Here is a 13889-nt window from a genome sequence, read left to right as displayed (position 1 = left end):
AACAATAATTTGGGGGGGACTTTAAAAAATCATAATCAGGCCAGGCACAGTGGCTCAATGCCTGTAATCCCAGCACTTTGGGAGGCCAAGGCGGGTGGACCACATGAAGTCAGGAGTTCAAGACCAGCCTGGCTAACATGGCGAAACCCCATCTCTACTAAAAATGACAAAATTAGCTGAAATATCACAGCTACTTGGGAGGCTAAAGCAGGAGAATCGCTTGAACCCAGGAGGTGGAGGTTGCGGTGAGCCAAGATCATGCCATTGCACTCCAGCCTGGGCAACAGAGTGAGACTCCGTCTCAAACAAACAAACAAAAAAAACCACAATCAGTAAAATTAATGTTTAATGAACATAGTGTTCTTTATTTTCTATTTTTTTAGAGACAAGTCTCCCTCTGTCTCCCAAGCAGAGCGTAGTGGTGCAATCAGAGCTCATTTTAACATGGGGCTCCTGGGTTCAAGTGATCCTCCCAACTCAGTCTCTCAAGTAGCTAGGACTATGGGTGCATGCCACCACAATTTTTTGGATGCAGGGTGTCATTATGTTGCCCAGGCTGACCTCACTGGCCTCAAGTGACCCTCCCTCCTTGGCGTCCCAAAGTGTTGAGATTACAGGTGTGAGTCACCAAGTCTGGCCCAGGATGTTACTTTAAAATTGTCTTTTCATCTTCTAAATCAGTAAGAACTTCATAGTTGCTTTCAATGCCAATCAACATCCTTTACTACTGTATACACAATGTATTTATTTGATATTTGAAAGGAGATACAAAAGAATGTTACAACCTGCTATGGCAAGAAGATACAAAGGAACATATTGGTATGAACAGAATACCTCACAGTGTATAAAAAAGGATTAATTCACCAGATGCAGTGGCTCACACCTGTAATCTCAGCATTTTGGGAGGTCAAGATAGGAGGATTGCTTGAGCCCACAGGAGTTCAAGACCAGCCTGGGCAACATAGCGAGACTCTGTCTCTAAAAAAAATACATATATATATGCATTAGCCAGGCGTGGTGACAACAGGCCTGTGTTCCCAGTTACTCAGGAGGCTGCAGTGAGTCATGTTTGTGCCACTGTACTCCGGCCTGGGTGATTGAATGAGACCCTGTCTCAGCAAAAAACAAAACAAAAAAAAAAAAAACTTCAAGGTGGGAGTAGGGGTTAATTTGAGGCTACCTAAGCTGGATTTGGGGTGATTATGGTCAAGAATGGATGCAAACAGAATATTAAACTGCCATTTATTAAAAGTGCTTACTACCTGCCAGACCCCGTACTAGGCTCTATATATTTACTGTCTCTAAGGTTACTCGGCAAGTAAATACCAGATCTGTGACTTTTAACTTCCCACTACAATAAGCTTATGAACTTCGTTGAAGCAAAAATGGTTTGAGAAGTGAAAAGCAAGCACCTGTTTCATAGTGTTCTAAAAGTCTAAAATAATCCAGTAGAACATCAGAGACAAAAAGCAGAGACAAAATCAGAGACAAAAATCCAAAAAGCAAGGTTTTCCCCCAATATTTAAATCAGGAAAGCAACATGATGATATCTGTAAACTATAACTGAACCAAAAATAGGACCAAACCTAGTGAAATTCATTTAGGGAGATATTACTGTGATCTTGAAAGAAGGCCTACTTAATACAGGACAGTGGGCTGGGGAGGTGTGAACCAAAAATAGACGTACGCAGAAGCTCTAAAATTTAACCCTGAGAAACACATGAAATTCACCTAGAACATAATAGTAATGGAATATTTAAAAGGTGAAATTTTGGGCTTGGCGTGGTGGCTCACGCCTGTAATCTCAGGACTTCTGGAAGCCAAGATGGGCAGACCACATGACCCCAGGAGTTTGAGACCAGCCTGGGCAGCATGCTGAAGCTGTCTCTACAAAAAATACAAAAATTAGGCCAGGTGCGGTGGCTCACGCCTGTAATCCCAGTACTTTGGGAGGCCGAGGAGGGCAGATCATGAGGTCAGGAGTTTGAGACCAGCCTGGCCAACATGCTGAAACCCAACCTCTACTAAAAATACAAAAAAAATGTTAGTTGGGTGTGGTGGCAGGCACCTGTAATTCCAGCTACTCAGGAGGCTGAGGCAGAATTGCTTGAACCTGGGAGGTGGAGGTTGCAATGAGCCAAGATTGCACCACTGCACTCCAGTCTGGGTGAAAGAGCAAGACTCTGTCTCAGGACAGGTGGCGGCGGGCAGGAGGGGGAGATTAGCTGGACCTGGTGTCTTGCACCTGTGGTCCCAGCTACTTGGAAGGCTGAGGTGGGAGGACTGAGCCCAGGAGGTTGAGGCTGTAGTGAGTCATGTTTGCAGCACTACATTCCAGCCTGGGTGACAGAGCAAGACCCCGTCTCAAAACAAAACAAACAAAAGGTGAAATTTTGGAATTAGGAAAGATACTATTTTTATAAATTGGCTTTAAGCTGTTGGCTGGACATCTAAGTTGTAGCATTCTGAAGGCAGTAGAGATGTGGGACTGTAGGACTGAAACAGGTGAGAGGAAAATGCCTATCAATTTTTTAAAAGTCTTTAAAGGAGAGCTTTAAAGGAAAGCAATACAAATTGAAGTATGTTTCAGGACACTCCTCTCCTAAAGACAATCAATTATGGTTTTTATTCAAAATGTTATTACTCTAACGTTAAATATTTGAGTACAGCGATCATTTCAGATGCATTATGAATAAGTTAACTGAACACGCCTCCCATCTGCTTGCTTTACGGTTGTTTTTCTATGTTGCCTTTCATTAACTCATTTTATAATCTGTTACTTCTGAACACCTTCCATGTGCTGGTGCTTTCAGGTATCTATCTCAAAGTATTATTTGTAAATGTCAAAAAGTCCCTATTATATATAATTGAAAGCTGGCTACATGGTAGACAATATGATCACAAACTTTTAAACAACTTAAGCTGAAGAAATACTTTTTTCTAAGTATCAAATCAAAATGTAATTCAGCATCCAACCATAAAGTGCAACTACAAACTTTTCACAATGCCATTCACAACTTGTGGTTACCATCATAAGCCTACAGACCTACACACTGATTATCTTCAAAACTCTTATTAGGCTAGGCACGGTAGTTCACGCCTATAATCCCAGCACTTTGCGGGGCTAAGGTGGGCCGATCACTTTAGGTCAGGAGTTCGAGACCAGCCTGGCCAACGTAGTGAAACTTCATCTCTGTTAGAAATACAAAAATTAGTGGGGTACTGTAACCCCAGCTACTTGGGAGGCTGAAGCAGAACCACGTGAATCCAGGAGGCGGAGGTTGCAGTGAGCCAAGATTGCACCACTGTACTCCAGCCTGGGCCATAGAACTAGACTCCATCTCAAAAAATAAATAAATAAAAATAAAATAAAACCTTATTAAGGATTTAAACAACCTTAATTACATGATGCCAAAAGCTAGTCCCCGTCTGGCTTAGGGGCCCACAAGCTCCTGCTTTAAAGTCAGTTTTGTTTTTCTGATGTACTTACATTTGTGCATCACAATCAAGAGGTTCCCAGCTTGGTGGAACTTTCAAAGATGAGACAGAAAAGTAAACAGGCAATTACAATCTGACTTTTCATGCTGACAAGTGGCACAGAGGCTAGCCCAAATTCCCCTCCCTGACCCAGCTACCTCCCTTATAGACCATTCACGATCACTTAGACCAGGCTGCCACGAGACCTAAGTGAAGACAGGGAGAACACAGCATTCTTACTCCTACTAACTTGTAACATCATTCTCTCAAGTTGCTCTCACTAGAGGCTCCCAATTGCTTCAAGCTGCCCAGTGATATTTGTATTTCTAAAGTGGGCAGGCATGGCCATTCCAGAAAAAGAAACATTCAGACTTGCGCCTTTTGTTACCCAAATATGAGATATTCAAACAATTTCTATTTTAACTCATTAAAAATTTAAGATCAAATAATCACATTCTTGAAACAATTCTTAATCACTTAATCATTTATTTTCAACACGTGCACTACAAAGAACCTAAGAAATTAGACAATTTTAATAACCCATAAACATGTTGATTCCATTTGCAGATTTCAATTTTGTATAAATAGCAGTCATTGCATATATATATCAAGTGTACTTTGTTTATAATAACATGCTACAATACTCCTCAGAAAAAGAAAGGTTCTACTTGGTTATAGGCTTCAGCATTATGAACTCCAAATAATGCCTTGAGGACCTCCAAAAGAAAAAAGCTTCTACTAAGTTCTAGCTGAATTATTACCAACTCCAAATAATGCTTTGAGGACCTCCAAAGGTAAAGTACTAATCCCTTTGGCCGTTTATTGAGAGAGAGAGAGAGAGAGAGAGAGAGAGAGAGTTTTGAAGCAACAATGTACCATTAGTAAAGCTGCTGTGCAAAATTATCCCAGTCCTATTCTAAGCTTACAGTTCAATTGATTTTATTGTCCTCACCTAAGTATATACAATTCACATGAGAGAAAAACACTAAATCAAGATGGTTATTTTCACTATTTTACTTAAGATTCATATTTAAATATAAACTAAGAAGCTAATCCAGTTTGAGAGGTACTTTTTACATTAGAAATGTTTTTTAAAATGTTAAACTGATACATAATTGTAAATATTTATGGCGTATGACTTTCACATACAATGTGTATCAATCAGTGCAATCAGCACACCCATCAGCTCAAACATTTATCATTTATTTGTAGCAAGAACATTCAATACATTAACTATAGTCACCCTACTGTGTCTCCTTCTCTCAATAAATGGCCAAAGGGATTAGTACTTTTACCTTTGGAGGTCCTCAAAGCTTTATTTGGAGTTGATAATACTTCAGCTGGAATGTACTCCTCCTAATTTAACTTTGTACCCATTAAAAGTGGTTTTGTGCGCAAATAACAGACAGATGTTCTACCCATATTATGTATTCCAAAATTATTGTGTGGCCTTTTTAAAAAAAAACACACACACACACAACAAATTGTAAAAGGCACCGAGATAATATCTGCTTCCAGATCAGTGCTAGGCTCGAAAAATAACGCTTGTTCTACCAGGAATCACAAGTTAGAACTGAGTATTTGCCAAAGCAGAAAGTACATAGTGTCAGTCATTTCAGGCAAATGTTATTTGGCTCTCACCCCCAGCTATCTGTCAGAACAATTAAGAGGTCAAAACAGTCCAGCATAACTAGGCTTCATTATATAAGGCGATTTTGTTCTAAGATGCTAATAAACCAAAATAAGAAAGAAGAAGAAGATATTATTTGAGCTATTTTCATACAAACTATTGACTCCTTATATCTTCCCTTCTATAATAAAGGGCATATTTTACTGCAAAGAAAATTTTACTTTATATATATCACTAGCCACAAATTTTTGAATGTCATTACATAAATGTTGCCTAGTACCATTAACCAAATAGTGTTAACTATTTTATGTCCACGTTTCACTTCTGTATTTACAAACATATCTATAAGAGTTAACAATGAGATGCAATCAAACATCCATATTATCCGACATCCTGTAGACAGCAATGTAGATGATTTTTTAATCACCTTTCATTTGAGTGACCTTATATGAAAAATAAGTCAATAATTTAGAGGTTCTAAGTCTCCAAAGGAGATTTTCAAATGTAAATATAGAAAAGGTTATAGACAATGAGATTTTTAAGAAACCTCTGCCACGTCTGCATCCTGCTGTAACTGCTGTATCATCTTTTCTTCCAGCTGCTTTCCTTTGCCTGCAAGAGGGGTCAAGATGAGTTTTGTCTAATTTCTTTGATGTCCTGAACTTTCTGTAGTCCTTTATTTTTCTTCAATTTGTTCATTACACATTTAGCTTGGCATCTGATCTTTTCAACTGTCTTCACCGCATCAGTAGTTTTATTCCATAGCTCTTGCTGGTATTTCACAGGCTTGTTTCTGTATTTTTCAAATTCAAATGAAGTATCCACTGTAAGCTCATTAATAATAGTTGCTTTACAGAATGCTTGAGTCCACATAACCTTTGGAGGATTGCGCTTCTTTTCAAGTGTTTATACCATTTGTATTTACACAATCTGAACACCTTGCAACAGCTGCAGATGAACATCATAATGTGGTCAGGGTAGATGGGCCCCAAAGAAACGAACACTTCTCAGTACACATGCTGAGCTGGGATGGGCCTCCACTGAGCAAACACAGAGCTTGCGAGGAAGTCAAGAGGTATCTTGGAATTCCACATTCTGACCATGTCATTCTTGAAGGAAAACGATGCATCATTTCTGAATAATTAAGAACTTACCATCTTTCCAGTTAGTTTTTAAATAACAATTCTGTTTATCAAATTTCTGAATTAACTTTTCTGAATTCACGGGTTTCTAAAACTGGCCTTAAGCAAAAGTCTGAAACCTAGGCTGGGAACTATGTAACCCAGGCCAAGAAGGTGCTTTACAGTGTCTTAGAGTTGTTTTTCAACTTAGGGGGAAACAACAGATTCCATTAAATCCCAAAAAGGATTTTTTTGTGTGAAAAAGGGCCTGATGTACTAAGTTAGACTCAGGATGCTTTAACAAGTTTTGTCCTATGGGTAAATGGTGGCTATTTTCACAGATAACATCATTACTCCCATCCCTTACTACGGTTTATACAAAAAGAGGCTGGAAAATAAGTACATTTTTACAGCTGGGTGTGGTGGCTCACAACTGTAATCCTACTTAGCACTTTGGGAGGCCGACACAGGAGGATCTCTTGAGCCCAGGAGTTCAAGATCAGCCTGGGCAACATAGGGAGACCCTGTCTCTATTGTTAAAGCAAGAAAACCTAAAAAACATTTTCACTTACATAGCACCAAATATAAGAGCCTTTTTTTTTTTTTTTTTTTTTTTTTAAAACCTAGAAAGAGTATTTTGGAGAAACTAAGGATCAGAAGGTTTAAGAGTATCAAAAATCTGGGGCCAGGTGCAGTTCCTCACACCTGTAATCCCAGCATTTTGGGAGGCTGAAGTGGGTAGATCACTTGAGTTTAGGAGTTCAAGATCGGCCTGGCCAACATGGTGAAACCTCATCTTCACAAAAAATACAAAAAAATCAGCTGGCATGGTGACACATGTAATCCAGTTACTTGGGAGGCTAAGGCAGAATAGCTTGAACCCAGAGGCTGAGGTTGCCGTGAGCCGATTTCACTCCACTGCATTCTAGCATGGGTGACAGAGCAAGACTCCGTCTCAAAAAAAAAGTGTGTCGAAAATTTAAATACTAGTTCTTGGCTGGACATGGCGGCTCACATCTGTAATCCCAGAATTTTGGGAGGCCGAGGCGGGTGGATCACATGAGGTCAGGAGTTCGTGACCAGCCTGGCCAACATGGCAAAACCCTGTCTCTACTAAAAATACAAAAATTAGCTGGTCGTGGTGGTGCATGCCTGTAATCCCAGCTGCTCCAGAGGCTGAGGCAGAAGAATGGCTTGAACCTGGGAAGCAGAGACTGTAAGATCATGACACTGCACTCCAGCCTGGGTAATAGACTCATCTCAAAAAAAAAAAAAAAAACAAAACTAAATCTTTCACACATTTTCTCTTTACATCAAAGGTACTAAATAAGTTACATTTAGGACGGGTGCGGTGGCTCACGCCTGTAATCACAGCACTTTGGGAGGCTGAGGTGGGCAGATCATGAGGTCAGGAGATTGAGACCATCCTGGCTAACATGGTGAAACCCTGTCTCTTACAATAAAAGTACAAAAAATTAGCCAGGTGTGGTGGCAGATGCCTGTAGGCCAAGCTACTCCGGAGGCTGAGGCAAGAGAATGGTGTGAACCTGGGAGGCGGAGCTTGCAGTGAGCCGAGATTGCGCCACTGCACTCCAGCCTGGGCGACACAGCGAGAATCCATCTCCAAAAAAAATTAATAAGTTACATTTAAATGCCATATACATATATTAAAAAACAACAACAACAACAACAGATACTTCTCATTTAAGACAGAATAGAAATTATTTAAAATTAGGGGTTGGGGTAAAGGATGAGCTACATATTCAATGCAAATTATGGTAAGTATTCTCTATTCTGCTACCAAAGTAGGTCAATTATACTAAAGAGAAGAATCTATGTGGATGGAAGCATTTTCTCACTTTGATATATGTAAATAATTTTCATGTTGTCTAAATTCTTAGGGTTAGTTAGAAATATATAATTCTCTTACAGACAGGTCAACTAGGGGAAATAAGTTAGCACAATCATTTGAATTGGTTGTCTACACACTGGGCAGGGCTTATTCCTTTTCTTTAGCTTCTTTGCACATGTAAAGCAGGCCATAAGATGTCCTGTTTTGCCATGGACAATGCAACCATTTTTAGGTCGACCCTGACAAATCACACAAGGTTCAATGGCATTAAGGGGCAAACTAGATTCCACACTTTCTTCTTTGTCTTGTGTTTCTTCTCTTTCAAACTCTTTCACATCTTCTTGGCTGCTATAAATAATGCTACTAGAAGTTGATGGCTGAGAATAGTCCTCACTTTCTTGTGATTGTGAGGCTTGTGTGATTTTATCATCATTTTCCTCAACACACGACTCTTTGGAATCATTCACTATAGTTTTTTTACAATCAGGAACATCAAAGCCCTCTTCAGCTTGTGTTGAGTTTTCCAGTTTGGCTTTCTCAGAGATTTCCCCTTTATCTTTCCCTTTATCTTCAGGAAGCCAATTCTCACGAAGGGCCCAACATCTGTTGCAATGTGATGGAAGAGGGGGATTCATTTCATTGCATGAAGTGCATTTCCAATAGTCCTTCAATGAAATAAGACACAGAGTCAGTTTCTGTAACCCTTTAACTACTAGTCACAGGAATGCTAGCAACTTTGCTATGTCTAAGGTAAAATATATCATACAGCTCAGTATTCAGTGTTTCATGTTTTATATAAAATAGTCACCGTGAACAGCATGACGACTATAGCTAGTTATATATTGGTATACTGGAAATTTACTAAAAGAGTAGATTTTAGGTATTTTTACCACACACACAAGAAAGGTTAACTATTCAAGATAATGGATTACATTAATTTGCTTGACTGTAGTGATCATTTCACTATTTACAAGTGTGTCAAACATCATGTTATATGTCTCAATTATACGCAAAACAGATTTTTAAAAGGTCAATATGTAACAGTCTCTCCTAAAGTAGAGTAAGTACACCCATTCTTTTCACTATACCATCCTGAAAACTTCTAAACTAAAAATGTATTAACTGTGATGTGATATTAATCACGTACCTATAAAGTTCTCTGTTTCAGGACACAAATGCAGTTGCTTCCTTTAGTTGAAGCAAGTCTATGGGATCTTTTACTCTGTCATGCAGCCTATACCCACTCCCACCCTAGACGCTATTCCAAGAGTCCATCCAACCAATCTAGATGAAACCTGCCTCCTAGAGAAAGACTTCCTAATCCACCAGTGACTAGAAGTACCTTAGAAGTGCTCTAAAACCATGGCTTAACTGAGTACTCCCTAACCCCATCCACAAGAGAAATGCTAAAACATTTTTCACAGCAAGCATTGCCGCTAAAACCTACCATCCTTGGTCAATAACCATAATATATGCCCTTTACTTGTCTATCCTTTCCTGTGTTCTCATCTCTGTAACTGCTCAATGCTTCTTCCTTTTCCCAGCGTTTCATCCCGCAAACCTTTCCACCATGCAATTTGGATAACACACTCTCCCACATCCTCAGCCTTTTTACATAACCTATCTTTTTGCCTTAGCTGAAGCATGGTTCTTGCCTGAGGACATTTAACAAGTGAAAACTGGCAAGAGGTCTTTCCGTAACCATTTTGAGATTGCTTCACAAATGACCTTAAGACAGGGGCAATAAAAACAGATTATTCATTCTTCTTTTTTCAAGTTATACAAGGGGGTTTTTCACAGATTATAAAACCAAAGAAAAAGGCCTTGCAGTATGGAGTAAAAGTATATCAAAAAGTCCAATAAATTGCAAGATCAATATCTAAAATAATTTGAGTCTTAGAATAGATTTAAAAAATTAAAAGTATCTAAAATATTTTACTCAACATCAAATGATTCAACTAGTTATTTAAATTATTTTCTAATACACTAAAAACTTAGGAAACTCTTGAATTTTCATCCTTTTTTGCATTTGAATAATTAGTAACTTTATAACTCAGAAAAAATGGAATTTATTTCCTATTTAAATATAATGAAGGCAATATTAAGAACAAAAACTAAAGCACGATAGTTTTAAATAAACCTGTAATACCTCAGGAAGTCAGTGAAGTATGCATGAGATGTAAACATTTAAGTCTTAATTTCTTTAATGGCAAATCCTACCACATTTTATAATACAAATCAATAATAAAAATGTTTACATTTGGCTGGGCGTGACGGCTCACACCTGTAATCCTGGCATTTTGGGAGACTGAGGCAGGTGGATCACTTGAGCCCAGGAGTTCGAGACCATTCTGGGCAACATGGTGACATCTCTACAAAAAATACAAAAATTAGCTGGGTGTGATGGCATGCACCTGTAGTCCCAGCTACTCAGGAGGCTGAGGTGGGAGGATCACTTGAGCCTGCGAGGTGGGGGCTGCAGTGAGCCATGATCGTGTCACTGCACTCCAGCCGGGATGACAGGGCGGGACCCTATCTCAATTGAGAAAAAAAAAAAAGGCTTACATTTGACAAGGGTGACAAAATGCTGGTAATAGTTAAAGCTGGGTGATGAGTATACTGGAGATACATTGAAATTTTCCAAAATAACAAATTCAGCTGGGCACAGTGGCTCATGCCTGTAATCCCAGCACTTTGGGAGGCCAAGGTGGGCAGATCACTTAAGGTCAGGAGTTCATGACCAGCCTGGCCAACATGGTGAAACCCCATCTCTACTAAAAATAAAAAAATTAATGGGGTATGGTAGTGTACACCTGTAATCCCAGCTACTTGGGAGACTGAGGCACGAGAATCGCTTGAACCTGGGAGGTGGAGGCTGCAGTGCACTGAGATTGCACCACTGCACTCCAGCCTGGGAGAAGGGTAACACCCTGTCTAAAAAAAAAAAAAAAAAAAAGTTCAAATTCCAGCACCTAAAAATAAAAATTATAGCTACATGTCTCATCACAACAAATAAAAGAAAAATGCTTTATTCAGACTTTACAAAAACATTTTAACTTTATAAAAATAGTTCATTTCAGAAAGTAGGCTAGACATATTTTCCTAATCTTGACCTTAATGAAATTTTTTTTATTTCTTAAAAAAGTAGATATATACTTACAGCTAAGGAAATTTCAGGATCTTCTTCAAATGAATCTGTATCACTCTCCCCTGCCTGATACACAGTAACTCGATATACCTAATAAAACACATTCATTAGCATTAATTCATCACCCTTTTTCCTTCAATCAGAAGGCCTCCTAGTAATAAGTCCTAAACAAGCATCATGTACTATAATATATGAGAAAGTCTTAGACAATTTCAAATAGAGTAAGTGAGTGTAAAGGGGGAAAAAATGCAGGAGAGAGAAATCCTTACCCACAATGGTAAAAGTCAATACAAAGGATGTTTAGGATGAATAAAACAAAACATTCAGCTAAGTGGTTTTACTTTATAAATAAATAATATGGAGATATTACATAATAGGGAAATAGCTAGAAATGTTAAAGGCAGTCACTTCTGGGAGACAGATCTCTGAGGGTACCATTTGACTTTAACTGTATGCATGTTTTACTTTTATAAAAAGTAAGTTAATATTAAAACAGTAATTGAATTTTTTTTTTTAAAGTGAACAGACCATTATAATAAGCATGTTCATTGAGGTCTATTGATTTCTTGGCATTAGTAGTAATATAATAATAGAAATCAGATGATTAAGAACTATGAAATCCTCAGGTCCACAAACCAATGTGTTAGTTTGAACAAATCAAGAGGTAAAGATTTCAAGTGAAATCTGAATTTATTATTATTCCAATCTCAAAGTCAATGAACATGGAAAATATTTAATAATTTTCCAATATAATTAGAGGGGAAAAAAATACTACCTCATCATCTTCATCTGAGAGTTCTTGTGCTTCTTCACTAAGGCTATAATCTTCTGAGTCGAGAGATTCAACTTCAAATTCTACACTAAACTGATCTGAAACTGAATCCTGATCCAACCAATCACCTGAATGTTCACTTACACCAGCATCAAGATCCTAAAACAAGAAAAAAATATATAACTTAATAAACATCAGCTTTTGACCTCTGTAACAGTTTCCTAACTCATCCCTGTGCCTCTGCTGCTGCTAGTAGGATGTAACACTTGGGGGATGGGCCTGCTACTCCGATCCGGGACTTCCCGAGGGAAATCGGTGGGGGGAGGACTGGGTACCCCCCAGTCATCCTGGAGCTGGTTGCCACGCACATTTCCTCCTCAGATCCATCCTGCACACTTAAACTAGATTAAGATTTCAAGGTTATTACTATGTTATTTTCCCTGTTCAAAACCCCACTGCATAAAGGAAAAATGCCAAAGTCTCTTGGCATTGAAAGTACATACAGTGTGACTGTATTAACATCTTTGTCTGTCTTCAACTAGACACCCCTTTTCCCTTACTAAATATGGACAATCCTGCCAGATCTAGATTGCTTCCTCAACTACTCTTGGCATTTCAACTTCCACACTTTCTCCCTCTAACTAGAATAATTTCAGTTTCAAAATCCTATTCAACCTTCTTTGACTAAGCCTTTGTCAATACCGTAACTGAAAAGGCTCTTCCACCTTTAATTATCCTTACTACTTGTATAATAATGAATTATATAGTCTCACAAATAAATTATGCAAAACACAATTTTGCAGGCACGATTCTCATCTGAATTATATACACTTTGAGCTAAGACCTGTCTTTACTCATCTTTATATGTCCAAATTGGTAGAATACAAGTAACAAGACACAACACTTATAATACTTATGGGTTTTTTTTCTTAGAAAAATGTCTCTTGAGTCATAGATACTTACGTTTTTTTAATAAACTTTGAGATTCTCTTTTAAAGAGCCTTCAGAAAATTAAAAAAAAAAAAATCTGTAGCTGCTCACCTGATTCCTCATTTCAGGACTTCAATAAATTGTATACGAACCTAATAAGACCTTCAGGCCAATAACATTTGCTGTGAGTGGCTAAGGGTAGGAGCATATATTAAGCAGAAGGCTACAACTGGAAAAAGTCTAGTAGTCAGGATATGATTTATTCTACACTTGCCACTAAGTAGCTAATTTTATCTATTTATTTATTTATTTTGAGACCGAATCTTGCTCTGTTGCCCAGACTTGAGTGCAGTGGCCTGATCTCTCGGCTCACTGCAACCTCCACCTCCCAAGTTCAAGTGATTCTCCTGCCTCAGTCTACCAAGTAGCTGGGACTACAGGCATGCATCACCATGCCTGGCTAATTTTTGTATTTTTAGTAGAGGTGGAGCTTCACCATGTTGGTCAGGCTGGTCTTGAATTCCTGACCTCAAGCAATTCAACCGCTTTGGCCTCCCAAAGTGTTAGGATTACAGGTGTGAGCCACTGCGCCTGGCCCTTTTTTTTGTTCTATTGCCCAAGCTGAAATGCAGTGGCATGATCTCGGCTCACTGCAACCTCCGCCTCCCAGGTTCAAGCTATTCTCCTGCCTCAGCCTCCCAAGTAGCTCGGATTACAGGCATCCACTACCACAACTGGCTAATTTTTATATTTTTAGTAGAGACGGGGTTTCACCATGTTGGCTGGGCTGGTCTCGAACTCCTGACCTCTAGTGATCCACAACCTCGGCCTCCCAAAGTGCTGGGATTACACCCGTGAGCCACCGCGTCCAGCCCATATCATTTAACTTCTAAAGGCCGTAGCTACTTCATCTAGAAAAGGAGCTTAGATTAAATGATATCCATATTTGCATCAGTTCT

The 13889-nt window shown here is 38.8% G+C and overlaps 1 protein-coding gene across 5 annotated transcripts in view; it reads right to left on the bottom strand.

The window, feature by feature from the left end:
* Window positions 1–3950: 3950 nt before the first annotated feature.
* Window positions 3951–13889, bottom strand: part of MDM2 (MDM2 proto-oncogene) — a 39176-nt gene continuing 29237 nt past the window's right edge. For 4 of the 5 annotated variants that reach the window (XM_023195333.2, XM_023195334.1, XM_023195332.1 and 1 more), the window contains 3 exons: window positions 12004–12159; window positions 11241–11318; window positions 7838–8745 (listed from right to left, as the gene is read on the bottom strand). In XM_023195333.2, coding sequence (XP_023051101.1) covers window positions 8170–8745; window positions 11241–11318; window positions 12004–12159 — 810 coding nt within the window. In that variant the 3' untranslated portion in view covers window positions 7838–8169. Of the gene's footprint in view, window positions 8746–11240; window positions 11319–12003; window positions 12160–13889 lie in introns of all 5 variants that reach the window. The other variant, XM_023195330.3, reaches the window with a different exon arrangement.

The sequence above is a fragment of the Piliocolobus tephrosceles genome, chromosome 10 (assembly GCF_002776525.5).
Source record: "Piliocolobus tephrosceles isolate RC106 chromosome 10, ASM277652v3, whole genome shotgun sequence".
Classification (NCBI taxonomy): Eukaryota; Metazoa; Chordata; class Mammalia; order Primates; family Cercopithecidae; genus Piliocolobus; species Piliocolobus tephrosceles.
The sequence above is the reverse complement of the archived record's forward strand: the minus strand, read 5'-3'. Positions and strand labels throughout refer to the sequence as shown.